This window comes from Geotrypetes seraphini, chromosome 14 (assembly GCF_902459505.1).
Source record: "Geotrypetes seraphini chromosome 14, aGeoSer1.1, whole genome shotgun sequence".
NCBI classification, from domain to species: domain Eukaryota; kingdom Metazoa; phylum Chordata; class Amphibia; order Gymnophiona; family Dermophiidae; genus Geotrypetes; species Geotrypetes seraphini.
This window is the reverse complement of record NC_047097.1, coordinates 30,116,405-30,143,673: the sequence shown is the minus strand read 5'-3', so window position 1 is coordinate 30,143,673 and position 27,269 is coordinate 30,116,405. Positions and strand designations below refer to the sequence as shown.

Here is a 27,269-nt window from a genome sequence, read left to right as displayed (position 1 = left end):
AATGGCAGTGAACAGCTGGAAAATATGGAGCTGACTGAGGCTGGTTTGGAGTCACCTAACTTCATGCCTCAAGATTTCCAGGACATGGAACTGGAGCCTTATGCTGAGCCCTGTAATGGAGGTTTGCTGGGCTGAAGGCAAGTAGTTTAAACTGCCTAAATGTTTAACTGAAACACTACTTAACTAAGTTGATTGAAGGTTTTTTTTTTTGTGGTAACCCTGAAGAAGGTGTGGTGCTTGGAGGCACCTCTAAGAACTGGAAAAGAACTGTTTTGAATTTTGGGGTTTTTTTTCCTGGGTTGGGGAAGGGCTGTTACCAGGAAGTGGGGAATGTTCCGCGTTTTCTGTGGTGGGATAGAGGGCCTATGACTGGCAAATTAATACCACACAGAGCACACTTCCGGGCCAGCACGTCAGCTGCTGGGGCCTAGTGCCGTAGCACTAGCACAGGCTGAGGATATCGGCCCAAAAGACTGGGTTTTTTTGAATGTTTTAAAGTTTGGACTATTAATCGGCTGGAGAGCCAGCAGCAGCTTTGAGAAAGCTTGAATTATATGTTTTTGAACTTTATTGGCTGACATTAGCCCAGAGACTGTTTAGCAGCGCATTTTGTTTGGTTTGGGACTATATTTTATATCTGGAACATCCTGACAAGATTGTGGGTTTTTTTCAATGTGGAACTGATTGAACCGGACACAAGCAAATGTTTTGTTTTGAAGAATAAACCCAGTAATTGCTTGATACAATACCTACCTGGTGTGGTGGTGTTCCTTTCTGTTATCCTTTTTTCTTTTCTTGTGCTGCCCGTAGCGGCGCACAAGAGTTTCTCTTGTTACCGGTGCCCTAGGACCCATTGCCCTGAGGCTGCCGGTGACAGTGTTGGGTGATGGCATTCCACCAGCAGCAATTTTTTGGTTCTCACTAGCTGACGGTTTCCAATATGCACACATTTACCTCATAGATAATCTTTGCTGATATCCTGAAAATCCAGCTGGCTGTGGAGTGACCCGTAAGTCAGCTTAGAAAACCCAGTTCTGGTGAATATTAATATATTTTCAAATATAGCTATGGGAAATGGACACATAATTCATTTTCGTTATTAGAAAGTCCAAATCCCTTCATATTGATCAGAACTTCCCTGACAGTATGTGTGATGAATTACCATATATACTCGAATATAAGATGAGATTTTGGGGCAAAAAAAAATAGCCCCAAAATGGGGGGGGGGGGGGGAGTCTCATCTTATATTTGGGTCAGCGCCCACCTGTCCCCCTCCTAGAATTGTAGACCTCTGCCGGCCTGCCGTATGACAAAACAGAAAGAGATAATGGTTACTGCGGATAGGCAGACTAGATGGGCCATTTGGCCTTTATCTGCCATCATGTTTCTATGTTTCTTTAAGTGTTCATTTATATACCGCAAAATGCCTTACAGTTCGATGTGGTTACAGAAAAAAAGGTACAACTTAGGAAATAAGTTTTAACAATGGAAATAATAATCTCAAAGCACAATCAGTGGAGTAAAAATAACTAAGAGGGAAATGGTATAAAATTTATCTAGGCAAAGTAAAAGAAGTAAAAAGAAAAGGAATGACCTGGTGGGCTGGAACAGGAGGGATCCCTCCCATCTCCTTTCCTGGCTGACTCTTGTCAGTTTTTTGTTTGTTTGTTTGTTTGTTTTACCTCCCTCCTGCCTCCCCCGCGTACTTTTTTGAATCCCTGGTTCCACATGCTGAGCCCCTCCCTGAATGGCTGCCACTAGTTCTTGCGGGACTCATGAGAACTGGTGGCAGCCATTCATGGAGCGGCTCAGGACTGGGCAGGAGCACAAAAAGCTCATTCCTGCATAGTATACCACTGGACCACAAGGTATGTGGGGGGAAGCGAGAGGGAAGTAAAAAAAATTGTCAGAGTCCGCCAGGACAGGATATGTGAGGGATCCCTCAGCCTACCACTGGACCACCAGGTTTCAGCAGGTTCAGTGGAGGCCTGCAGGACATCAGGAAAGAGGGGGAACAGGGTGCAGAGCCTGGCAAGGGGAGAGGGGGGGTTAGGGTGGAGCCCCTTGCAGAGGAGGGAGGGGGGCATGGCACAGATCCTGACAGGGCACATGAATGTTAACCCCCCACCCGGCTTATATTTGAGTCAACCTTTTTCCTACTTTGGGTGGAAGTATCTTGTCTTATACTCGGATCGAATTATATTCAAGTACAGTGGAACCTTGGTTTACGAGCATAATTTGTTCCAGAAGAATGCTCATAAACCAAATTGCTTGTATATCAAAGCGAGTTTCCTTATAGGAAGGGAAACTTGCTTTGATTCATTCCACCTCCTCCTCACCCCCCCCCCCGAGGCTACCGGCGCTGCTCCATCACCCTCCCCCCCGCTCACGAACGTCCCCCCGTGGGAACCGCATCGCACCCCCGTGCTGGAAGCAGCATCCGCCCACCCACCCAAACAAGCTACTTACCCCATCTGCTGCGAGCCGGTGCCAGTTAAGGAAAGATCCTGCCTCTTGCCTGGGCTGGGCCTTGAGCATCTGCGCATGCTCAAGGCCTTCTGGCTCTCGTTCTCTCAGATGCTCAAGGCCCAGCCCAGCAAGAGGCGGGATCTTTCCTTAACTGGCACCGGCACGCAGCAGATGGGGTAAGGAGCTTGTTTGGGTGGGTGGGTGAATGCTGCTTCCAGCACGGGGGTGCGATGCGGTTCTCACGGGAGGTGTTCACGGGTGGGGGGTGTGATGCCGGTTCAAGCAGGGGTGGGGGTGCTCGTTTAGTGAGACATTACTCGTTTTGCGAGTTAAGGTTTGCGGGAGTATTTTGCTCTTATTACAAAACACTCGCAAACCGGGTTACTCGCAAACCGAGGTTCCACTGTATATACGGTACAATTTGTAACTGGGATCACAAAATCCCTCAAAATGGGAGATCATAAACTGTAATGTTCATAGTTCACAAATCTGAGTTGCATTTCCTGAGTTAGTTATTAGAATCAAAATGACTTGCAGGTCTAAGCCCTACTTTTACTTTCCATGTTATCCAGGCCAGCCTTCTTGATTTAGGTAGAAGAGTCCAAGAGTTGTGTCTTTGGGCACTGTAGGCTAAGTGTTTCTTCTTGTTAGGGTGAGAATGGTGTCTGTCACTGAAGTGTAGGGTACACATATGCATATCCTGCTGGTGTACTGAAGGTGAGTTGTGGCCATGGCAGAAGCTGAAGAGTGTGGGGCTGCTGGAAGATGTGTGCCAAGGGGCCATAGTGTGAAGTGAGCTCAGATGCTACAGTGTCACTGGCAAAATGTTTGCCAAGAGAGGAGTGAGGGAAAGAGTGGAGAGCAAGACAGTGTGCCCCACTAGACTAGGAGGGATGCAGAAACTGAGTGCGGGGGGGGGGGGGGTAGCATGGAAGAGGAGGAAGAGAGACAGCACCTTGGGAGTTATAGGGAAGAGAGGGTGCTGGGGGGATAGAAAGAAAGAGGAGAGGTAGGAGGAAGAAGAAGAGATTGAAAGAGAAAGGACCTGATGCACGACCTACTCCTACTGGAGCGCTGGTCTAGATCCTGGCAACTCAGCTTCAATGCCAAAAAATGCAAAGTCATGCACCTGGGCAGCCAAAATCCATGCAAGACTTACACCCTTAATGGCGAGATCCTAACAAGAACTGAAGCAGAACGAGACTTAGGGGTGATCGTCAGTGAGAACATGAAGACTGCCAATCAAGTGGAGCAAGCTTCATCCAAGGCAAGGCAAATCATAGGTTGCATACGTAGGAGTTTCGTCAGCCGTAAGCATGAAGTAATTATGCCATTGTATAGATTCATGGTGAGGCCCCACCTGGAATACTGTGTGCAGTACCGCATTACCGTAAGGATGTGCTGAGACTGGAGTCGGTCCAGAGAATGGCCACCCGGATGGTCTCGGGACTCAAGGATCTCCCGTATGAAGAACGGCTGGATAAGTTGCAGCTGTACTCACTCGAGGAACGCAGAGAGAGGGGTGACATGATCGAGACATTCAAGTATCTCATGGGCTGCATCGAGGTGGAAGAAGATATCTTCTTTTTCAAGAGTCCCGCGGCAACAAGGGGGCATCCGTGGAAAATCAGGGGTGGGAAACTGCATGGGGACACCAGGAAATTCTTTTTCACTGAAAGGGTGGTTGATCGATGGAATAGTCTTCCACTTCAGGTTATTGAGGCCAGCAGCATGTCTGATTTTAAGGCCAAATGGGATAGACACGTGGGATCTATTCACAGAGAAAGGTAGGGGAGGGTCATTGGGGTGGGCAGACTAGATGGGCCGTGGCCCTTATCTGCCGTCTATTTCTATGTTTCTATATGATAGAGATGTTTAAATACAATCAGCAAAAAAAATTATTAGCCTAGTGGTGGAAATACCCCATGAAAGTACATTTATAATAGTTGGAGAAAAAGCCTCAACTTATCAACAGTATACGGACGGCAACCCAATGAGTTCTTAAGCCAGTCCTGCTCTGTATCGTAGGCAAAAAAACTCCACACGTTTCAAAATGTAACTTTTCAAAACGGGACCAAAGCCACTACTGTGCACAGAAAAAGAACAAACAGTATAAATTCCAGCGCCATTCTAAGCCGGGTGTGGACGGAGCAGGAGAGAATGTGATTGCCCTGACGCAGCTGTTGTTCAGCGAAACAAGAGCCTTGTTGGTGACATCCAACAAGCGTGAGAAGTGCTATAGCAGGAAGATCCACTCGCTGTTGTTGTTGCCATCGTGGAAGATAAGTGAACTGTTTTGTTCTTTTTCTGTTTTGTTCTTTTTCTGGCTCCCTGTGCTTTGGTCCGGTTTTGAAAAGTTACATTTTGAAACGTGTGGAGTTTTTATGCCTATGATACAGAGCAGGACTGGCTTAAGAACTCATTGGGTTTCCGTCCGTATATTGTTGATAAGTTGAGGCTTTTTCTCCACCTATTATAAATGTACTTTCATGGCGTATTTCCACCACTAATAACAATTTTTTTGCTGATTGTATTTATATTTTGTTATTGGATTCTTGTGAGAGATGTTTAAATACCTACGTGATGTAAATGTGCATGAGTCAAGTCTCTTTCATATGAGAGGAAGCTCTGGAACGAGAGGGCACAGGATGAAGTTAAGAGGTGATAGGCTCAGGAGTAATCTAAGGAAATATTTTACAGGAAGGGTGGTAGATGCGTGGAACAGTCTCCCAGAAGAGGTGATAGAGACAGAGACGGTGTCTGAATTCAAGAAAGCCTGGGGTAGGCATGTGGGATCTCTTAGAAAGAGGAAGAAATAATGGTTACTGCGGATGGGCAGACTGGATGAGCCATTTGGCCTTTATCTGCTATCATGTTTCTATGAGGGGCCGCTGAAAAGTTCTCAGCCCAACTAACAAAGTTGGGGTAGTCTCCATTGAGAGCTATACACTTAGTCCAGCAATTTTCCACTTTTTATCCCATATTTTTCTGACAGAACAAAAAAAGTGGGAAATCACTGGACTAAGGTGTATAGTCCATGATGGAGAATGCCCCAACTTTGTTGGTTGGGATGAGAACTTTTCAGTGGCCTCTCATACTATCCTTGCTACTACCATAGCCTGGCTAGGAAAGATGCCACCATAGGGAAAGGCCGAGTGGGTGGCATCATGGTGGAGTGGAGGGACCAAGGTGAAGGTGGTGATTTGAAGACAGCTCAAAATGTGTGAAAGGAGGGCCCTTCAGCATGTGAGCTGGAGAATGGAGCTGCATGTGTCACATGCCTAATACATGTGATTTGGTATGTCTGGGACTGAGTTCAAAGTAGCTCAAATGTAGATACCAGAAGTATGTTTACTCTCAAAATACTTTAAATATGATCATTATAAATAAAGGAATGTGTCTTCCTATGATTTAAAGGTAGGGTCTGAATTATCAAAGTTCTTTTTCTTCTAGACAAAAAAAAATTTGAGGAATTGTCTTCCTTCTCTTCTCATACTGTCATTCATCAACTTGTTTATTGTCAAAATCATTTCCTTTTCAGTCTGTTGTGGAAATCTTGTAGATCTAAAGCCAAAAATCCCTTGGCTTCTGGTACAGAAGACTCGGATTCATTATTCTGGCTGGGTGATGGGGGTGGGGGGGGGGAACTAAACTTGTATGTCTTGAAGCAGTTTTGGGTTGAATCCCACAGTCAACTGCTAACCAATAGTATCCGCTTTATCTAATAGCAAAACAAAAACATATCACATCTTGTCTTCCTTAGGAATCTACTACAATTTCTATACTTAGCAACTGCTTTTCACTGATTGCAGACTTTTAAAGCCCTGCTTTGTGTGTCGTGCGCAATTACCTCAGAATAGTCGGATCTCACGCAGTGACATCTTTATAAGCTTTCCTCCTTTAAAGCTCTCCAGTCTCACCCTTGCATCCGCCACACTTGGTATGATCCAAGGAAGTACCTTGTGCTGGCAGAGCTGAGAGCAACCTCTTACAGAACAGAAGGCTGGGGAGGAAAGACGAGCTCGGAGCCTAGCCATGGTTTTGAAGATTCCTCTCCGCAGAGCTATCAGCCTCACCCCTGAGCATCACCCTTCATCAGGACCGGCAGAACTAGTGGGACCCGTTGCCCTGAAAATGGAAGTCAACGTGTTAGTGGTGGGAGCGGACAGCGTGGGGAAATCAGGTGAGGGGAGCTGGCTGGCTCTTTTCTCCCCAGCTTTAGCAAAAAAAAAAAAAAAAAAAAAAAAGGCATGTGCTGAATGAGGCTTTTTTTTTTTTTTTTATAAAGGATTCAGAATGTTTAATTCTGCTGTAATTAGGTTTACTGCAGAAATGAATTTATCTGCTCATATTTCTTTTTTATTAGTAATCCGTAGCATTAACTGTTCTCTTGAAATGTTTTAATTACTTTGAGTACTACTACTACTTATCATTTCTAAAGCGCTAAAAGGTGCATTTTAACATGTAATAGAGGGTCCCTTCTCCGAAGAGCTTACAATCTAATTTAGACCTAGAGGGGCTGGGGAGTTTCTCATAGAGAGAATAGTAAGATGGGCTCAGGTATCTTATGGTGAGTGGGAGTTAGAAGTGAGCTTTAGCTTGGATCTGAATACTGCTAGAGATGGAGCCGGACTTAGTGATTCAGGCAGTCTGTTCAAAGGTAAGATACATTTAGATTCAGACCGTTTTCTCTGAGTCTCTGAAGGGCCAACCTTTTCAAAAAGAGATGGGGAAGAGATTTGGGGATTGAATTTGCACCTTTTTCAATAGGAGATCACAATTGTTGTCTGGTGTCCTTGAAACTCCACACAATTGTTATGGAAAATCAATGTTACGATCCTGCCATTACTGTGTGTGCTGAAAGTGTGCTGGAGCTTTCAACAGATTTTCTCCTCTATAGCACTGGAAACCACAATTTTTACTTTTTATTGTCTGTCTTTTTTCAGCTTTAACTGTACGATTTTTAACCAGACGATTCATTGGCGAGTATGGAGACTTGGGTGAGTAATGCAATGTATAAAACCCTCGTTAATTTTATTTAGGCAATGGCATCATCCGCTAACCAGCATTTATTTATGCATTACTGCTATTATTATTGTCATTCCAGTGCAAAAGGGATATTTAGCACTTCTCAGAGCTTCTCTTGCTGTGGTTTTATTTATTTCTACAATTTCTAGATTGCCTATAACTAAGCTGTTAACAATAAAAACATTCACAATAGTTCGAGGACAATAGTTACAAAATGCATTCAGTTACTTAGTAATTTAGTCCAAAGCTCAACGAATTTATATATTTTCCATCCCCACTTAATAGGGTGCAGTAAGCACAATTAGATTTCTTATCAAATATACTTACTACCAAAGTTTCAGAGGAAAGCCACCACATACAGTTGTGTTATATTATATTATACTTATAGACCGCGTAGCCATTAGTTCAAAGTGGTTTACAAAAGATTACCAATAATGTTCACAATGGAAGAAATAAAATAAGTTAGGTAGTCAAATATTTTGTAAAACGATAGGTCTTCAATTGTGTTCTAAACTGTTTGTAAGAATAAACTGTAAGCAGGAATGTACGAAATTCTTTATCATGCAGAGCAGCTTGGGAGCTCAGGTATGGTTTAGAAATTTCTTACTTTTGCAGTACTGAACAGAAGGAGAGTTAAACAAGGGATGAGGTTTTCTACTATATCTATAAGAAGCGAAAGAAAATCTGTTAACCAAGTAAAGAGGAGCTGGACCATAAAGAGCCTTGTAACAGAAACACCCCAGCTTAAACAACACCCGAGCCTCCATAGGCAGCCAATGCAGCTCATAGTAAAAGGGGGTGATATGATCATATTTCTTCAACATCTTTCTAAAACTGTGAACGGTCAGAACAGGTCCTTAGGTCAATAAGTGTAGTTATAAAGAGAGTCCCATTTTATGTGTAAAAATGTGACAATACTGTATCCTGCAGCAAATACAGAAGAGCCTATGATCATTTCTAAAGTGCTGTCTGCAGGCCACATGTAGCAGCAGCATTAAGGGTCACATCACATATCTACTAAGCTCCTTGCATTCACAAAACATGTCATGGGCTGTCCAGTAATTTGCCCGCTCACCACAAGAGGTCATGCTCCTGCTGCCAGGGGCAACCAGTGGTATTTGGCCCTGGTACTTACATGACATATTTACTACCTTGATTTATTTTTCCCATCCCTCTCTGTAGTGGAATGCCAACACAAAAAAGTTTAAACAGAAAGCGTAGCTGGTTTTAAGAAAGATTTAGACAGTTTCCTGGAGGAAAAGTCAATAGTCTGTTATTGAGAAAAGCATGGTAGTATGGAATGTGGCTCCTCCTTGGGTTTTGGCCAGGTATTAGGGACCTGGATTGGTCACCGTGAGAACAGGCTACTGGGCCTGATGGACCATTGGTCTTACCCAGTAAGGCTATTCTTATGCTATCTTTTTGTAGACTTTCAAGGGCAGGAAGGACTAAACTTGAAACCAGGCTCCTGCAGAGCTAATAAAAAAACAAATAAACACTGCAGGCAGTTGTGGGGAAAACTGAGGGCAGAATCTGAACCTGGAACACGTTTCTCTTTGAGAGTGTGGCATAGCAGGTAATATGTTTAAAACCAGATGGTAATAGCAGGAGTTCTTCCTTCACCACAATTAGCAGAGCTGGTGTGAGAGGCTTGAAGTCAGTAGTACAGTAACTCTGTCAGCTCAGCCAGTGGCGTACCTAGCATATGTGACACCCGGGGCCCCTTTTTTTTTTGGCAACCCCCACCATCTGTATGAAAAACATGATTTTTAGTAACAAGCCACACATCACACATGAGTACCTAGGAAAAGGCAGCATCTTACATACTTCAGTGAGCAGTACAATAGCAATACACCCATTGTAAAACTAAACAAGCCAGACTAGTACAGATCAATCCTACACCATCAATCCTAACAGAAAACCATGTCTTTCGAACACACAGAACACAGAAAACACCTTCGCCTAATATGGAATATGTCATCACAAACTAACCCCTCCCCCTTTTACAAAACTAGTGTGGATTTTAGCCACGGTGGTAACAGCTCTGACGCTCATAGAATTCTGAGCATCAGAGCTGCTACCACCACGTCTGGCACTAAAAAACGCTCCACAGTTTTGTAAAAGGGGGGATAAAATAGAAATACATAAGACAAAGGTTAAATTGAACCAGCAAGAAGCTGGACTCTGCATACAATGCAACATCACAGAAACGGTGACACATGTCTCCTAAAGCAATAAATAAATAGAAAATTTTTGTTCTACCTTTGTCTTCTCTGGTTTCTGCTATCCTCATCTCATTCAATTCCTTTCATCCACTGTCTCTCTTCTCTCTGAGTCTTCCATTTGCTCTGTTACTGTGCCTCTCCCTTTCTCCCCCTTCCAAATTGGTCTGGCACCCATCTTCTTCCCTCTGCTCCCCCCTTAGTCTGGCATCTCTGTCTTTTTCCCTGCCAGCGTCTTCTCCCCACTCTCTCTTCCCCATGTCTTTTCAGCGTCCTTCCCACTCTGTCTTCCCCATGTGCTTTCAGTATCCTTCTCCCCACTCTGTCTTCCCCATGTCCTTTCAGCATCCATCTCCCCCCTCTGTCTTCCCCATGTGCTTTCAGCGTCTTCTCCCCCCCTCTGTCTTCCCCATGTGCTTTCAGTGTCTTCTCCCCCCCTCTGTCTTCCCCATGTGCTTTCAGCGTCTTCTCCCCCCCTCTGTCTTCCCCATGTGCTTTCAGCGTCTTCTCCCCCCCTCTGTCTTCCCCATGTGCTTTCAGCGTCTTCTCCCCCCCTCTGTCTTCCCCATGTGCTTTCAGCGTCTTCTCCCCCCCTCTGTCTTCCCCATGTGCTTTCAGCGTCTTCTCCCCCCCCTCTGTCTTCCCCATGTGCTTTCAGCGTCTTCTCCCCCCCTCTGTCTTCCCCATGTGCTTTCAGCATCTTCTCCCCCCCCTCTGTCTTCCCCATGTGCTTTCAGCATCTTCTCCCCCCCTGTCTTCCCCATGTGCTTTCAGCGTCTTCTCCCCCCCCTCTGTCTTCCCCATGTGCTTTCAGCGTCCTTCTTCCCCCCTGTCTTCCCCATGTGCTTTCAGGGTCCTTCTCCCCCCCCCGTCTTCCCGATGTGCTTTCAGCGTCCTTCTCCCCCCTCTGTTTTACCCATTTCCCTTCAGTGTCTTTTCCTCTCCACCCCACCTTTCCTCCCTTTCTCCCTCCCTGCCCCTTACCTTCGTGGTGCTTTCTCCCCTTCCCCCCCCCCCCCGGACAACAGGCCCGGTCAAACAAACGTTCCTGCCCTGTGGCTGGCGATGTCTAAACTGCCTTCGTATAAGGTCGAGTCTGATGCGTCAGAAATGACCTTTATGGCAGCCACACGCAACTCCAGCTGCTATAAGACTTGCGACCACGAAGGTAAGGGGCAGGAAGGGAGCTGTTTCAAATTCACTGCTGAATTTTCCATACCTGGCCGGCTGTGCACTCCCCCTAAGCCTGCACCCGGGACGGACCACCCCCCCACTCCCCCCTTGGTACGCCACTGAGCTCAGCCTATAAAGCCGTTCTGAGAGTTCAGAATGACATATGCCATACTTCCCACACTTCAGTATAGGATTTGATGTTCAACTTCTAAGCCTTTTACCAAGCTTTAATTAGAACATTTATTAAAAGAAATGTGGCAAGAGAAGGGCTGATTAGGAATTGGTTATCGGATAGTAAACAGAGGGTAGGGTTAAATGGTCATTTTTCACAATGGAGGAGAGTAAACAGTGGAGTGCTGCAGGGGTCCGTACTGGGACCGGTGCTATTTAACTTATTTATAAATGATCTAGAAATTGGAATGACGAGCGAGGTGATTAAATTTGCAGATGACACTAAACTGTTCAAAGTTGTTACAACGCATGCAGATTGTGAAAAATTGCAGGCAGACCTTAGGAAATTGGAAGACTGAGCGTCCAAATGGCTGATGAAATATTATGTGGACAAATGCAAAGTGATACACATTGGGAAGAATAACCTGAATCACAGTTACAGGATGCTAGGGTCCAACTTGGGGATTAGCGCCCAAGAAAAGGATCTGGGTATCATCGTAGACAATATGATGCAACCTTCCACCAAATGTGTGGTGGCGGACAAAAAAGCAAACAAGTTGCTAGGAATTATTAAAAAAGGAATGTTATAATGCCCCTGTATCACTCCATGGTGTGACCTCATTTAGAGTATTGCGTTCAATTCTGGTCTCCTTATCTCAAGAAAGATATAGGGACACTAGAAAAGGTTCAAAGAGTGACCAAGATGGTAAAGGGGATGGAACTCCTCTCGTATGAGGAAAGACCAAAACTGTTAGGACTCTTCAGCTTGGAAAAGAGATGGCTGAGGGGAGTTATGATTTAAGTCTACAAAATCCTGAGTGGAGTAGAATGGGTACAAGTGGATCGATTTTTCACTCCGTCAAAAATTACAAAGACTAGGGGACACTCAATTAAGTTACAGGGAAATATTTTTAAAACCAATAGTAGGAAATTTTTTTTCACTCAGAGAATAGTTAAGTTCTGGAACACATTGCCATAGGATGTGGTAAGAGCACACGTTTTTGGTTTTTTAAATGGCCCAGCTCGATGTCTAAATTTTTTGCCATTATTGATTTTAACAAAAGTTCAAATTAAAAACGTCCAAAATAAACCATTTGCGTGTAGGAGGTGCCCTCAGAGCAGTGGGACACCCTACACATCTTGCCATAACCCTCCACAACTCCCCCAAACCTATTGTACCCACCTGTCTACCAGCCCAATAGCCCTTATACTTCTACGTGTCCCCTAATGGTTTGGTGGGCTCACAGTTTCCATCACAAGTGTACTACTTAGAGTGGAATATGGGGCTGGGTCCCCTTCTCTTCAGTCCACCTACTCCAGAGACCTGCTTGCAGCTCTATTAGGACTGTTTCATGCAGATATTTGGGGGGTGGGAGGGTGTCAGTGACTACTTGGAGAATGTTTTGGGGGCCATATTTTCATCCCTCCAGTGGTCATCTGGTCTGTTTGGGTACTTTTTTGGCCCTTATGCTAAAAACAGGTCTAATCCAAAACATTCGAAGAGGCAGACGGCAGATGGAGATGCAAGCAGTCAACACATGGATGAGGCGCTGGTGTGAAGAAGGAGGATTCCACTTCGTGTGCAACTGGACAACATTCTGGGGAAAGAGCAAACTATTCAGGAAGGATGGATTCCACCTCAGCGGAGACGGAATCAGGCTACTTGGAAACAACATCAAGAGAGAAATTGAGAAGTTTTTAAACTAGGAAGAAGGGGAAAACTGACAGTCGACAGAGAGTCAATGGTTCGGGAAACAGTATACCCAGAGGATACCGTGCAGGAAGTTAATGGGGAAGACTCACCAGATCATAGGCAAGACAGAAATACTAACAGATCGAAAGGGACACATGAGGGAAGGAAATGCAAGAAAGTAACAGGCCGCAAACTCAAGTATATGTACACGAACGCAAGGAGCCTAAGGAATAAGATGGGTGAACTAGAAGCTATGGTACAAAAAGATAACCTTGACATCATCGGCATAACAGACACATGGTGGAATGAGGAAAATGTCTGGGACACTATGCTGCCAGGATACAAGCTATACTACAGAGACAGAGTAGGTCAAAAAGGTGGGGGCATTGCCCTATACATCAAAGAGGGAATTGAGTATACTGGAGAGAACACACCGGAAATGAAGAATAAGTTAGAGTCTCTATAAGTAAAAATTTCAGGAACAAATGGAACGGAAACGAAGATCGGCATCTACTACCGACCCCCAGGGCAGTCTGAAAAAATTGATGGAGGGATGATGGATGAGATTAAACGCAACTGTCAGGGAGGCAACACAGTTATCATGGGTGACTTCAATTATCCGGGGATAGAATCTAGGCAAAGCAGTTATCATGGATGCTGTGGGCGATTGCTTCTTGGAACAACTTGTCAAAAATAATACGAGAGGAAATGCAATTCTGGACTTAGTAATTCTAAATGGACTACGAGGACCGGCCTTGGACGTTTTGTAAAATATTTATCACTAAGAATGTCCTAGTGCTAAGTCCGCTCTAATATGCCCCCTTAAGATTTAGACCCACTGGAGACAAAACGATCAGAAAGATGTCTAAAAAGTCAGTTTCAAAAATGTCCACTTGGACGTCTTACTAGTCAAAACATCCAAGTGCTGGTTTATGCTGTCTTTTCAACATTTATCTTTTTTGAAAATGATCCCCAAAGTCGCTAATATTGGGTATTGTCATTGATTCATTTCTTATATTTAAGGACCAACTAAATTCACTTGTTAAAAAGTGTTTCTTCAGCCTCCATATTCTGAGATGAGTGAGAGTGCTTTTTCATCAGCAACATTTCTCTGTACTGGTTCAAACAATCATTTTGTCAAGGTTGGATTATTGTAATTCAGTGTACCTGGGTCTTTCAAAGGTTAGTTTGCAGAGACTCCAGCTGATACAGAATACTGCCATTAAGCTCATTTTCGGTAAGAGTAAATTCGATCGTGTAACCCCATTGCTCAAGGAATTACATTGGCTTCCAGTGTATCTTAGAATTTAATTCAAGTGCGTTTGTATTGCATTTAAATCTTATTTGGCATTTTCACTACTCTGATTCCTTTAGACTGGAATGTGCATAGATCTCATCTCGCCAGATGTTTTCAAAAATTAAAACTTACATTTCCTCCCCTTAGGGGTAAAAACAGAACCTTCAGGAGATTGTCATTCTTTCGCTTTTAAACTAACAGAATTCTGGAATGCTTTACCGTTTGCATTAAGAAGTTTAGGTCCCTTCGCTCTATTCCGAAAAGCCCTGAAAACTTTCTTGTTTGCTAAACATGTTGGAAACTAACCATTCTAGTTTACATTTCATTTGTTATGTTTATGTATTATGTTTTCCATTATTGTTAACCGAGTCGAGCTCCTTTTGGTTGATGACCTAGTCTACAAAATTAAGGTTTAGTATGTGATTTGCAGCTGCCGAGAACTGAAATAGCTGCCTCATTGGTTGAATTGATCACTAGTGAATGACTGGGATAGATAAATGAGTGACAGAACTGTCCTGAATGCTAAGCCCAGGTCAGATTGGTGTTGTTTTCAAATGATTCTTTCTGGTGCCAAGGACTAGAACAGCTGAACCTAGTTACATATAAGACTGGTTCAGCTTCCTGGCAAAATCTGTGGAGAGACATAAATGGCTTAAACAATTGAAATCTCATCATTTAAGCTACAAGCATAACTAATTTAGAATGTGGGTTCAAATCCCCTGTTGGGCCTCGGTGTGCAGAGGAAGTGGTGTGCTCAGGTTGAGTGAAAGAAGACAACTGCTATAAACTTGATGATTCTAGCCAAACAAAATTCATTCTCCTAGAAAATGATAGGACACCATCCATTACAAACCTAGTAATCAACTCAACCACATTCCTCATGCAAACCACTCTAAAACTACTGGGAGTGACGATCGACAGGTACTGTACCATGCAACCACAAATCAACAAAATAATACAGAAATCCTTTGCAATCAGGAGAAACCTAAGACAAGTGCGAAAATTCTTCCACAAAACTCAATTCCGAATCCTAGTTCAAGCCCTAATGCTGGGTCTACTAGACTATTGTAACATTCTCTATCTACCCATAGCTAACATCCCTCTTTTAACAAAACTTCTAGAGACCATAGTCGCTACTCAGCTCTCCTCTTACCTAGAGAGATTCTCCATTCTCCAACACTTCCAATACGGATTCAGACCCGAGTCCCTCCTAGTTTCCTTAATTTCAAAGGTGCAACAACTACACGCTCGAAACAAATTTGCCGTTCTTCTACAGTTCGATCTCTCTGCGGCTTTCGACGTAGTGCACCATGACATACTAATCTACCAACTTTCTGAGATAGGAATAGACTCCTTCGTCCTAAAGTGGTTCTCTAACTTCCTTCGCGCTCGCTCCTACACTGTCAACGCAAACGGCTCCAAATCTGCTTCGTGGACACCTTCCTGTGGTGTCCCACAGGGTTCTCCCCTATCTCCTATTCTCTTCAACTTGTATATGACCTCCCTGAAGCTCCTCAAACTATCTCCCCTTGAAACACTATACACATATGCAGACGATATCCTTATCCTCCTCGAAACAGATCAGAACCTTACAAACCTCCAAGAGAACATCACTTCATGCATAATGAGACTTCATGCCTGGTCCCTCTCTGTACAGATGAAATTAAATGAATCAAAAACAAAATTACTCTGGCTCGGCCCAAAATTAGTTCACCTGCCCACCCTCTTCACACTACCCACAGGCCCTGCTCTGCACCTTGATTTCTCAAGCAAGGTGCTCGGCATCACTATCGATTCCTCCCTCTCCTTCAACGATCACCTGAATTTCCTGGCAAAATCATGCTTTTTCAGCCTCCACATGCTGAGGAGAGTTAGATCCTATTTTCACCAAAAACATTTCACCGTCCTTGTACAATCCATTATCCTATTCAAACTCGATTACTGTAATGCTATTTATTTATGCCTAACAAAAAAAAGTCTTCGCAGACTCCAACTTATCCAGAATACTGCAGCCAAACTGATTTTTGCTAAACGCAAATTTGATCACGTCTCCCGAGCTACTTACCAATCTTCACTGGCTCCCAGTACTTTCCAGAATTCATTTCAAATGCTCCTGCCTGGCTTTCAAGATCATTCACGGCATCCTTCCGCCCCTAATCCCCCTATCCTTCCTCGCCCTGACGCCTGCTACCACCAGATCAGCCCACAGACATAAACTATCCTTCCCCTCTCTACACGGCATCCTCCACGCAGGAAAACTGGGAAGATCCCTCCTCTCCAAAATCACGAGCCTTTGGAACGATCTCACTATCCCGCTGCGGAACCTGGGCTCCCTCCAACTATTCCGAAAACAACTGAAAACCTGGCTTTTCTCTAACATATAACATCTCTTCTTCTGTTTCATCCCCTCTTTATATATTCCCTTGTAAATCTTTCTCCTCTCTCTTCCTATATTTTTAGCTTTGTAAACCTTGTCGAGCTCCACTCCCGTGGAGATGATGCGGTATATAAACTTAAGGTTTAGTTTAGTTTAGTTTACCCTGCCCCGCAACCATGATTAAAACTGCAAACAATCCAGAACACAGCCCTGAAACTCACCTACTCTCTGAGAAAACATGACCACATCACCGAGGCGTACCTCCAGTCACACTGGCTGCCAATTCAAGCCAGAATACAATTCAAGTTCTACTGTCTTCTATTTAAAACCATGAACGGAAACAGCCCAATATACCTAAACAATTGTCTAATCCGAACCACCTCAACCAGACAAAGGAGAACCTACGCTCCATTCACATCCCCCCCAATCAGAGAAGTCAAACGGAAAAAACGGTATAATGGCCTTCTGGCCACACAAGCAGTGAGATTAGACCGCCAACTCTCTACTTTGCTGATAACGACCACTAACTACAGAACATTTAGAAAAGAAATAAAAACCATACTATTAAAAAAATCCCTGATACCCAACAATCGAAACCAACCTAACGCCTCCCCACTCTCTAAAACAATCTAATGCCACAAAAACCACCTCATCTCTATGACTAAGTTGACTACTCCCTAACTATTCTATAATTCCTCTGTAAATAGCCAGATAGATCCTTTTTGTAATCCGCCTTGAACTGCAAGGTAATGGTGGAATAGAAATCACTAATGTAATGTAATGAATATCTTTGAAGATGTTCCTCAGACCCTCAGCACTCGAGGGTACCAGTTAGAGAACGACACAGGGACAAATTTTTTCCCATTCCCGCAGGAACTCATTTTCCCGTCCTGTCGAGTTCTTTTCCTGTCCCTGCCCCATTCCTGCAAGCTCCGTTCTCATCTGCACAAGCCTCAAACATTTAAAAATCATAAATATTCGAGGTTTGTGCAGTTAAGGCAGAGCTTACAGGAATGGGGCAGGGACAGCGACAAAACTCACAGGGACAGGCCAGGGCAATTGAGTTCCCCCATGACATTCTCTAGTACCAGTGACACCCTTCAAAGAGGGAGCAGCAGAAAAACTGCAAGGGAGAAAAGGATAAAGAAACATAACCCTGTTTTGTTTTCTTGTCATTATCACAGAATCCATATACAGTCACAATGTTACCGTGGATGGAAAAGATGTTCTATTCAATATTTGGGATTTCCCATATTCACAGGTCAGTTCAGCGCTTGTTTGACCTTTGTTGAAATACAAGGAATCGGTTGCATCCTCTGGGAAGCTGAGAAAATACTAAGTGAAGACCCTGACAGGGCTATAATTTCTTACAGAAATATAAAACTTTATCTGCCAGAGAGCCATGTGTTCAGTAAGAAGATTTAGTCATGCTTGTACCATTTGCAACCCATCTCCACTGCACTGAAGGGTGATGAATAGGAAGGGTATGTGGGATTTACTCTTTCTCGTCTTACCCTTAGGACCTAAATCACTACTATTTTTCCTCCATAGACACAAAGGGGCTGATTCTATAAATGGTGCTTAAATGAGCCGGAGCCTTAAAAAAAATAAAGCGCCAGCTGCCTGTCAACCACGCTTAAGCGTCATTTACAGAATCACGGCTAGCGGCACCTATGTAAAAACTTAAGTGCCTGAAATGTAAGTGAGGGTTTTAAAGGCCTACATTTCAGGCACCTAGGTATTTGGAGAATTGTGCTTAGCAATGCCTAACACATACTACACACATAGAAATGCCCACATAGGCATTAAACGCATTGCGATAGGTGCTTCTCGCCCAATTAATATATTTTTAACCAATTATTGAGGCAGTTAGGGTATTTTGCCAATTAAGTTAGGTGCCCATTATAGAATCAGCCCCAGTGGGCACAGATACAGAGGGGGGGGGGATTCTATATCGGGTGTCAGAAAAAATACACGCTAAGCACTATTCGATTAAAAAAACCCACTTCAGGCTGAACACTTATTAGAATGGATTCCATCTCCAACTTTGGGCACAAGGAGTTATGCCTGGTGTAAATCCTGGCCTGCAAGTTGTCGCACAACCCTGGTGTTTTATGACACTACACCTAAATATTTGAAAACTCCCTTGACCTGCCCTTGCCCCTCCCATGCACACAAGACATTTTGAAACAGGACATAGGGCAGATTCACTGTACATTCAAATTAGTGCCAATTAACTCTGCCAATAAATTGATTGTTGGCAACTAGTTTATGTGCATATCTAGAAACCCTGCCTAAATTTTGGCGATATATATATATATATAGAATACAGGCAGTGGCATAGTAACAGGGGTGCGGTGTTCCTAAGGACGCAGCACCCCTCCTCCTCCCCCCATCCTTGCTGCACGTGCCTCTTGCCTTCCCCTGTACCATGCTCTCCTATAATAGAATTGCATGGAGTGCTGATTTTTTTTTGGGGGGAGGGGGTTCACCCCTGATTTTTGAGTGCCATTTACTGAATCTAGCCCATAATATATTCACACTAAAAGATAGGAACTCCTGGGGGCAGAGATAGAACCTTGATGGCAGATAAAGACCAAATGGCCCATCCACTATTTTCTCCTTACCCTAAGAGATCCCATGGGCCTGTCCCCACAGGAGCCAACTTTTCAAAATTATTGAGAGTGCTAAACCAAATGGAAACAACCTCTCCCTAGACATAGTCAAATAGTTTATTCAGTATCGGGGTGCTAAAGCACCCCCAGTGCTGGCTTCTATGTCTGTCCCACTCTTTCTTGAATTCAGACAGTGTCTCCACCACCTTTACCGGAAGACTATTCCAAGCATCTACCCTTTCTGTAAAGAAGTATTTCCTTAGATTACTTCTGAGCCTGTCACCTTTTAACTTCATCCTATGCCCTCTCATTCCAGTTTTCTTTCTTTTGAAAAAGACAAATCTCTTGTACATTAATGCCACCAAGATATTTAAATGTTTACTACTATTACTACTATTTATTATTTCTATTGCACTGAAAAGGCATATGCTTACAATCTAATTTAGATAGGACATTATAGGGTTCAGGAGATTCTGGTAGAGGAAATGATACAGTGGGTCTAGGTATCTGACAGCAGTGAGTGTGAGTTAAGAGTTGAAAGCAATTTCAAAAAAGTGGGCCTTTAGCTTGGATTTGAACACTGCCAGGGATGGAGCACGACGTATAGATTCAGGCAGCCTGTTCCAGGCAGACGGTGCTGCAAGAATGAAGGGACGGAGTCTGGAGTTGGCAGTGGAAGAGAAGAATACAGATAAGAGGGGCTTGCCCGATGAGCGGAGATCACGGGGGGAGCATAGGGGGAGATAAGTGAGGAGAGATATCGGGGGACTTCAGAGTGAATGCACTTGCAAGTCAGAAAGAGGAGTTTAAACTGTATTTGGAAATGTATGGGGAGCCAATGAAGTGACTTGAAAAGAGGGGTAATGTGAGAATAGCAGCTCTCACGGAATAGGAATCGTGCAGCAGAATTTTGAACGGATTGAAGAGGCGAGAGACGGGTGCGCAGGAGGCCTGAGAGAAGTACGTTGCAGTAGTCTAAGCACGAGGTGATGAGAGAATGGACAAGGGTTTTGGTAGTGTGTTCAGAGAGAAGAGGATGGATATTGGTAATATTATAGAGAAGGAAGTGACAGGATTTGGCGGTTTGTTGGATATGAGCAGAGGAGAGAGAGGAGTCAAAGATTACCCCAAGGTTGTGAGCTGACGAGAGAGGGAGGAGAAATAGAGAATGGTGAGAGGGCGGAGGTGAGTTTAGGCGGAAAGATAAGGAGTTCAGTTTTAGCCATATTCAGTTTGAGATGGTGGCGAGACATCCAAGCGGCAATGTCAGACAGACAGTCTGAAATTAGGCCCTGAATTCCTGTAGAAATATCTTGCGTGGAGAGGTAGATCTGAGAGTCGTCAACATAGAAGTGATATTGAAAACCATGAGAGGAGATCAGTGTACCAAGAGAGTGGTATATATGGAAAAGAGGAGAGGGCCCAGGACAGAGCCTTGGGGTATGCCAATAGACAGCGGGATGGCGGCAGAGGAGGATCCACCATAACATACACTGAAGGTACGACGAGAGAGATAGGAAGAAAATCAGGAGAGAGCAGAACCCTGGAATCCCAGCGAGGATAACGTGTCGAGAAGGCAGCAGACAGATCGAGAAGAATGAAGATAGAGTAGAGTCCATTGGATTTGGCTAGGAACAGGTTGTTAAGAGACTTTGGCAAGGACAGTTTCTGTAGAGTGGAGAGGGCGAAAGCCCGATTGAAGCAGGTCAAGAATATTATTAGAAAAAAGGAAGGGGAGGAGGGAGATAGGGATATAGGGTCTAACTCTCTCCCATATTTCTTCCAGAGTATACATATTAAGGTCTTTACGTCTGTCCCCATGATGGGACAGAGGTGTGATGCATGTTGATATTTTATAAAATATGGGAGTATACTCTTAGAGAAAACAATATATTTACACCTTAGTTAGAGCAGGCTTAAATTTAGAGCAGGCTTAAGTTTAAACATACATAATTTTGATACAAGTTTTATCCTGACACATATTAGGGGTCTAATATTAATATATATAATATACAGTTTACCGGTTATAATTTGCCATAGTTACCCTTACAGTGCAAGGTTTTCTGTGAATTTGCACATGCTTGTTCATTTTCTATAGGCATATGTGTGCTCATCTTGGAACTGTGACATGGGTTCCCTATTATGAAATTAAGCTCCTCTCCCTGTCCAACTTCCATAATGCACACAGGTTTCAAAAGTGTGCATACTTCTAGCCAGGTTAAAGAGAGGCATTTCTACCTGTTCAGTGTGTGCTTTGGTCAGGGGAGTAAAACGTTGAGCATACAGTATATAAGGAACATCAGGAAGTATTTTTTCAGGAAAGGAGTGGTGGATGCTTTGAATATCCTCCCATTAGGGATAAAAATGAGGATGGGAGTACAAAAGGACATGGGATAAACACAGAGGATCCATATAAAGAAAGAGACTGAAATGAAAGTATAGAACACTTCTGCTCAAAGCAAAACAGAAATGATTCTCATACAGCTGCAGTTACGTTAGATAGATTGTGAGCCCACCGGGACAGAGAGGGAAAATGCTTGAGTACCTGATTGTAAAAACCGCTTAGATAACCTTGATAGGCGGTATATAAAATCCTAATAAACTTGAAACTTGAACTTGAAACTTACAATCCTAGACAAAAGAAGAAAGGCTAAAGTGGCGAGGGCTCTTCAGCCTGGAGAAGAGGCAGTTCAGAGGAAATATAATAGAGTGGGTAGATGTGAGTTGCTTGTTTACTCTTTCCATAAATGCTAGGACTAGGGGGCATGAAATGAAGCTATTAAAGTAGTAGATTTAAAACTAACAGGAGAAAAAATTTCTTCACTCAATTTTTTTTTTTTATTAAACTCTGGAATTCATTGTCAGAGAATGTGGTGAAAGTAGTTCTTAGGGTTTAAAAAGGGTTTGGCTAACTTCCTAAAAGAGAGGTCCATTAAGAACATAAGATTTGGCACTGCTGGGTCAGACCAGTGGTCCATCGTGCCCAGAAAGTCTGCTCACGCAGTGGCCCTTAGGTCAAAGACCAGTGCCCTACTAGAATTTAGCCTTACCTGTGTATATTCTGGTCCAATATTACAGTATTAAGATGGAGAAATTCACTGCTTATTGTTAGGATAAGAAATATAAAATATGTTTTACTCTTTGGGATCTTGCCAGGTACTTGTGATCTGGGTTGGCCACTGTTGGAAGTAGGATACTGGGCTTGATGGACCTGCATCTGTCCCAGTTTGGCAGTTCTTATGTACAATCCTAGACAAAAGAGGGGATAACCCACATGGAGTAACAGTTACAATCATAGAAAAAAAAAAAACAGGATAACCTGCATGGAGCAATAGATCAACCCTAACTACAACTATACATGGGATTTTTGAAAGCTTGCTTATGTTATTTAACCCTCGCTCAACCACCTGCCCAAATAGCAAGTACAAAGTACTGTATGTGGCTGCTTTTAGTGCACAAACCTCATGTCAGATCAGGTTTGAAGTGAAATTAGCAGGGTACTCTGTTTCAAAACTAGCTACAAACTGCTCTTAAAACTACCAGCATACTTTTCCACAAGAAAGTCCACTGAAAATTATCCCCATGATGAGATACTAAAGCCAGAGTCTTGGTTTCTCTATGGCTTTCCCTATTTGAAATTTATTTAAATTGGCTGTATTAACAGTGGTTTGGAACTGAAGCAGATCCTACATTAACATATTTTAAGTCATCTAAAGCTTTGCTGGCAGATTAAACAATTGCTTAAGACCCTGAGTAGCTCCAGGGGAGGGGGTCCTCATTCATGTTTGTATTATTATTCCTGCAGACCTCTGATCTTCCTCTTCACCCTTCCCCAACTGAACCTAGGACAGTGCCTAGCGTTTTGTCAGCACAGGGCATGGGAGTTCTTTGCATGTGTTTCCACCCAAAGAAGTGATGCATTACTATTGCATTTGCAATCACAGGGGCCAAGCAGCTGCCGCAGGACTAGTAGATGATCTGTCTGCCCTTTTTGAATGAAAAGACAATATTGATGGACTACTTCTTTCAGCAGGAATGTGGATAGAGGGCCCTCCTGCAGTATAGAGGGAATGGTGGCATGTAGCTGATAACGTTGTCATTTTATTTTCAGGCCAGAAGTTTTTCTTGCTTCAGTGAGGTGGGCTTCAAAACATTCCTTCTTATGGCTTCTAATGAGCTACTACCAACTCTGTTTAGAATGCCATAATTTCCCCCTTTTCATATTATCGCTTCTACCTCTATCGTACCTAAGCCTGAAAGTGACTTCATTACCCAGAAGACATAAAGTCCTGAGGTTGCTCCTGAACTTAGGTTTTTCAATGACAGTACACTGCATGCCCCTTGTGCTGGGAGCTTACTGGGGAGAATAGGGATTGGTATGTTGCCTTACCACAATGGTACTAGCTGATTCTGGAAGTAGGTTTTTTTTTAAGACACATGTTTTATAGTTTAGAGATAGGGTAACTTTTGTTAGACATACAGATACTTAACTGTCCTTCCTCCTCCATCCTTTCCCAGGATCATTCCGATGAGAACTTCACAGAAGAGGAAAAACGGATACAGTGGGCCGATGGCTTTGTCCTCGTCTATAGCATCTGTGACCGTGCCAGCTTCAGCATCATTCACCAGAAGGTTCAGGTTATCAAGGCAGCCAAAGAGTATCTGGGGCTAGAGAAGGTGCCCATTGTCATTGTAGGTAATAAACGGGACCTGCACCACAGACGTACGGTATCCAGTGAAGAGGGCAGGCTCCTAGCGCTTTCCTTGGACTGTGAGTTTTATGAAGTTTCGGCTGCAGAAGCCTATCATGGCGTCTTGCTGGTCTTCCATGGACTGCTAGACAGGATAAAGGAATCCAAGTTGGCGACAAAGAAGGGTACCGGGATTCGTGGCATTGTCAAAAGTATGTCAGCAGTGTTTGCCAGGAGGAGGACAGACTCCCTCTAAACTTTAAGACAACACAGCTAATCTAATATCTTTTCCTATTCACAGGAGAGTGGCCACTCAGTTCTTCCCCAGGGTTTATTGAATGAGAAACTGTTCTTTTCTCCTGCTCATCACAGACTTAATCTTCTGGCACTGTAAAATATTTAGTTGTAACTGGGGAGATGCTTCACTGTATGTAGGAGTTTGGTTTGTTTTTTCTCTCACAGGGGTTGGTACAAAGGTATTATGTACCTTCAACCGTGTGTCTCCTCTTACCCCCAATTAGCTTTCAGGCTTTTATTCTCTGCACTGAGATTTTGATAATTAAATATGACAATCATGGTTCTCAAACCTATCCTAGGGGATCAGTAGCTAGTCGGGGTGTCAGGCTATCCCTAATAACTATGTATGAGACAGATTTTGAAGCCTGTTGCCTCCAATAGAAACAAATCTATGCATAGTCTAGTGGTCCCTTAGGGTAGGTTTAAAACCCACTAATTTACAAAACAATCCTGTAAAAAAACGCATAATTGGATACCATACTTTTAAATATTAAACCTCTATTTTGGAAATAAATATATAAGGCTAATTTCTAAAAAATTTTAAAATTGCTCACCCTCCCTGCAAGTAACAGATTGCATATTCTCCCTACTCTGCCTCATTGTTAAACCAGCACTAATTTTTTTTGAGCAGCTGGCTGTGAATTGTTAGCTGGACAGACGGCTTATTACTTTACCTTGGTTATACCAGCACCCTTGCTAGCTAAAGCCGCTGGGTCAAAATACACTTATCTAGCTGCCACAAGTTCCAATCACAGAGTGCAGAAATGTTTGCTCACAAACCAGACAAACTGCGTGGGGACAAGTCCAAACACAAATCAACCTGCGGTGTGCAAATGACGTGATGAACAATGTAGTCTTCCAAGAATTCTTTAATAACTTAGAAAATTTCTTCTTAATGTTCCTAGTATATGGAGCATTTTTCCTGCAGTACAAGTTGAGAGAAATCATTTAATACAAAGCCCCATAACACAGATGCTTATATCTGACGGTAACATTGTTTGGAGGAAGGAGTGTTGTAGTGGTTAGAGCTACAGCCTTAGCTCCCTGAGGTTGTGGGTTCAAATCCCAGGCTTCTCTTTGAGACTTTGGGCAAGTCACTCAATCCTCTAATGCCCCAGATACATTAGAGCCCTTGATGCATTTCCGTTGCTTTTTTCATGGGGGAAATGCATCAAGGACTCAAAAAAACTTCAGTAATAAAATGTGTACATCTAGCAGAGCTATAGAAATGATGATTATTATTATTAGTAGTAGTAGTAGTTGTGTAGCAACCAAAGATTGTTAAGAGATCAATTCCATCCAAACCAATGGGCACATGCAAAGGAGAGCAAAAAGGAATCAACCCAGGGTGTGAAAATGATGTGATGAACAATGTGGTCTTCAGAGGAGTCTTTAATAATCTGATGCCATTATATGCCACAAAAATTCAATAAAAGCATTGTACTTTCAATTCTTGAACTAATATGTATTTATATACCACCTATCAAAGTTATCTAAGAACATAAGCATCGCCTCTGCCGAGTCAGACCATAGGTCCATCATGCCCAGCAGTCTGCTCCTGCAGTGGCCCCCCAGGTCAGTGACCTGTAAGTGATCTATTACTCTAAAACATTTTGTCCTGTATAGTATAGTCCTATATAGTATCCCTCTAATTATACCCCTCAATCCCCTTTTCCTTCAGGAACTCGTCCAATCCCATTTTGAAACCCAACATCGTACTCAATATCGTAAGTGGTTTACAATCGGGTATTCAAACATTTTCCCTATCTGTCCCAGTGGGTTTACAATCTATCAAATGTACTTGAGGCAATAGAGGATTGAGTGACTTGCCCAAAGTCACAAGGAGAAGCCTAGGATTTGAACCCACAACCTCAGGGTGCTGAGGCTGTTGCTCTAACCCAGGGGTAGGCAATTCCGGTCCTCGAGAGCCGGAGCCAGGTCAGGTTTTCAGGATATCCACAATGAATATGTATGAGATGGATTTGCATGCACTGCCTCCTTGAAATGCAAATCTATCTCATGCATATTTATTGTGGATATCCTGAAAACCTGACCTGGCTCCGGCTCTCGAGGACTAGAATTGCCTACCCCTGCTCTAACCACTACACTACTCCTTCCTCCAAACAATGTTACCAAACGAACCTGACTGAATTTTTTGATTGGGTGACCAGAGAATTGGATCAAGGGCATATGCTAGATGTAATTTACTTAGATTTCAGCAAAGCCTTTGACACGGTGCCTCATAGGAGGCTCTTGAACAAACTGAAGGGCTGAAGTTAGGACCCAAAGTGGTGAACTGGATTAGAAACTGGTTGACGAACAGATGCCAGAGGGTGGTGGTTAATAGAATTCACTCGGAGGAAGGAAAGGTGAGTAGTGGATACCCTCAGAGTTTGTAGTTTGGGGCCAAACCTGTTCAAAATGTCTGTGAGCAACCTTGATGAAGGGTTAGAAGGAAAAGTTTGCTTTTTTGTGGATATCAAGATTTGTAACGGAGTACTACTACTATTAATTATTTCTATAGCGCTACCAGACACCAAGGAGGGATTAGAAAACATGAAAAAGGATCTGCAAAAGTTAGAAGAATGGTCTAACATCTGGCAACTAAAATTTAATGCAAAGAAATGCAGAGTAATGTATTAGGAGATTAGAAATCGGAAGGAGACGAATGTGCTAAGAGGTGAGAGGCTGATATGAATGGATGGGGAGAGGGACCTTGGGGTGATAGTGTCTGTAGATCTAAAGGCGAAGAAACAGTGTGACAATGCGGTGGGTTTTGTCAGAAGGATGCTAGGCTGTATAGAGAGAGGTGTGACCAGTTGAAGAAAGAAGGTGTTGATGTCCCTGTACAGGTCGATGGTGAGGCTCCACTTGGAGTATTTTGTGTTCAATTTTGGAGACCGTATCTGGCAAAGGACAAAAGAAAACTTGAAGCAGTCCAGAGGAAGGCATCAAAAATGGTAGGAGGTTTGCACCAAAAGACGCATGAGGAGAGACTGGAAACCCTGATTATGTATACCCTGGAAGAAAGGAGGGACAGGGGAGATATGATTCAGACATTCAAATACTTGAAAGATATTAATATAGAACAAAATCTTTTCCAGAAAAAGGAAAATGGTAAATCCAGTGGGTATAATTTGAGGTTGAGGGGTGGTAGACTCAAGAATAATGTTAGGAAATTCTTCTCTTTTTTTTTAAATGTCAAAATTAATGAAATGTATTGGTAATTAATCCAC

General features: G+C 43.3%; 2 protein-coding genes across 14 annotated transcripts in view; one reads left to right on the top strand and one right to left on the bottom strand.

Moving 5' to 3' along the window:
- Positions 1-27,269, bottom strand: part of WDR93 (WD repeat domain 93) — a 384,961-nt gene that overhangs the window by 162,625 nt on the left and 195,067 nt on the right. For 10 of the 12 annotated variants that reach the window (XM_033921082.1, XM_033921068.1, XM_033921078.1 and 7 more), the window contains exon 1: positions 6,320-6,455. The exons of 1 other annotated variant lie outside the window; for it this stretch is intronic. The gene's annotated coding sequence lies outside the window, so the exon portion shown is untranslated. Of the gene's footprint in view, positions 1-6,319; positions 6,456-22,183; positions 22,203-27,269 lie in introns of those variants that run through there. One more of the 12 variants, XM_033921076.1, reaches the window with a different exon arrangement.
- LOC117348688 (ras-related and estrogen-regulated growth inhibitor-like protein) lies at positions 4-25,601 on the top strand. Of its 2 annotated transcripts, none has more exons than XM_033921088.1 (4): positions 4-137; positions 7,416-7,469; positions 17,615-17,691; positions 23,564-25,601. In XM_033921088.1, the coding sequence occupies exons 1-4, from the start codon at positions 101-103 to the stop codon at positions 23,990-23,992; spliced, it is 597 nt and encodes a 198-aa protein (XP_033776979.1). In that variant the 5' UTR covers positions 4-100; the 3' UTR covers positions 23,993-25,601. The 2 variants fall into 2 exon arrangements, with proteins under 2 accessions (XP_033776979.1, XP_033776978.1); XM_033921087.1 differs by lacking the exon at positions 4-137 and adding an exon at positions 6,353-6,652.

What these genes read in the sequence shown, in the direction of transcription:
- LOC117348688 (XM_033921087.1), top strand. Translation starts at nt 6,505, where the DNA reads ATGGTTTTGAAGATTCCTCTCCGCAGAGCTATCAGCCTCACCCCTGAG. An exon ending in GGACAGCGTGGGGAAATCAG is followed by an intron (nt 6,653 to 7,415) that starts GTGAGGGGAGCT and finishes GTCTTTTTTCAG; the next exon opens with CTTTAACTGTACGATTTTTA. An exon ending in TGGCGAGTATGGAGACTTGG is followed by an intron (nt 7,470 to 17,614) that starts GTGAGTAATGCA and finishes TCATTATCACAG; the next exon opens with AATCCATATACAGTCACAAT.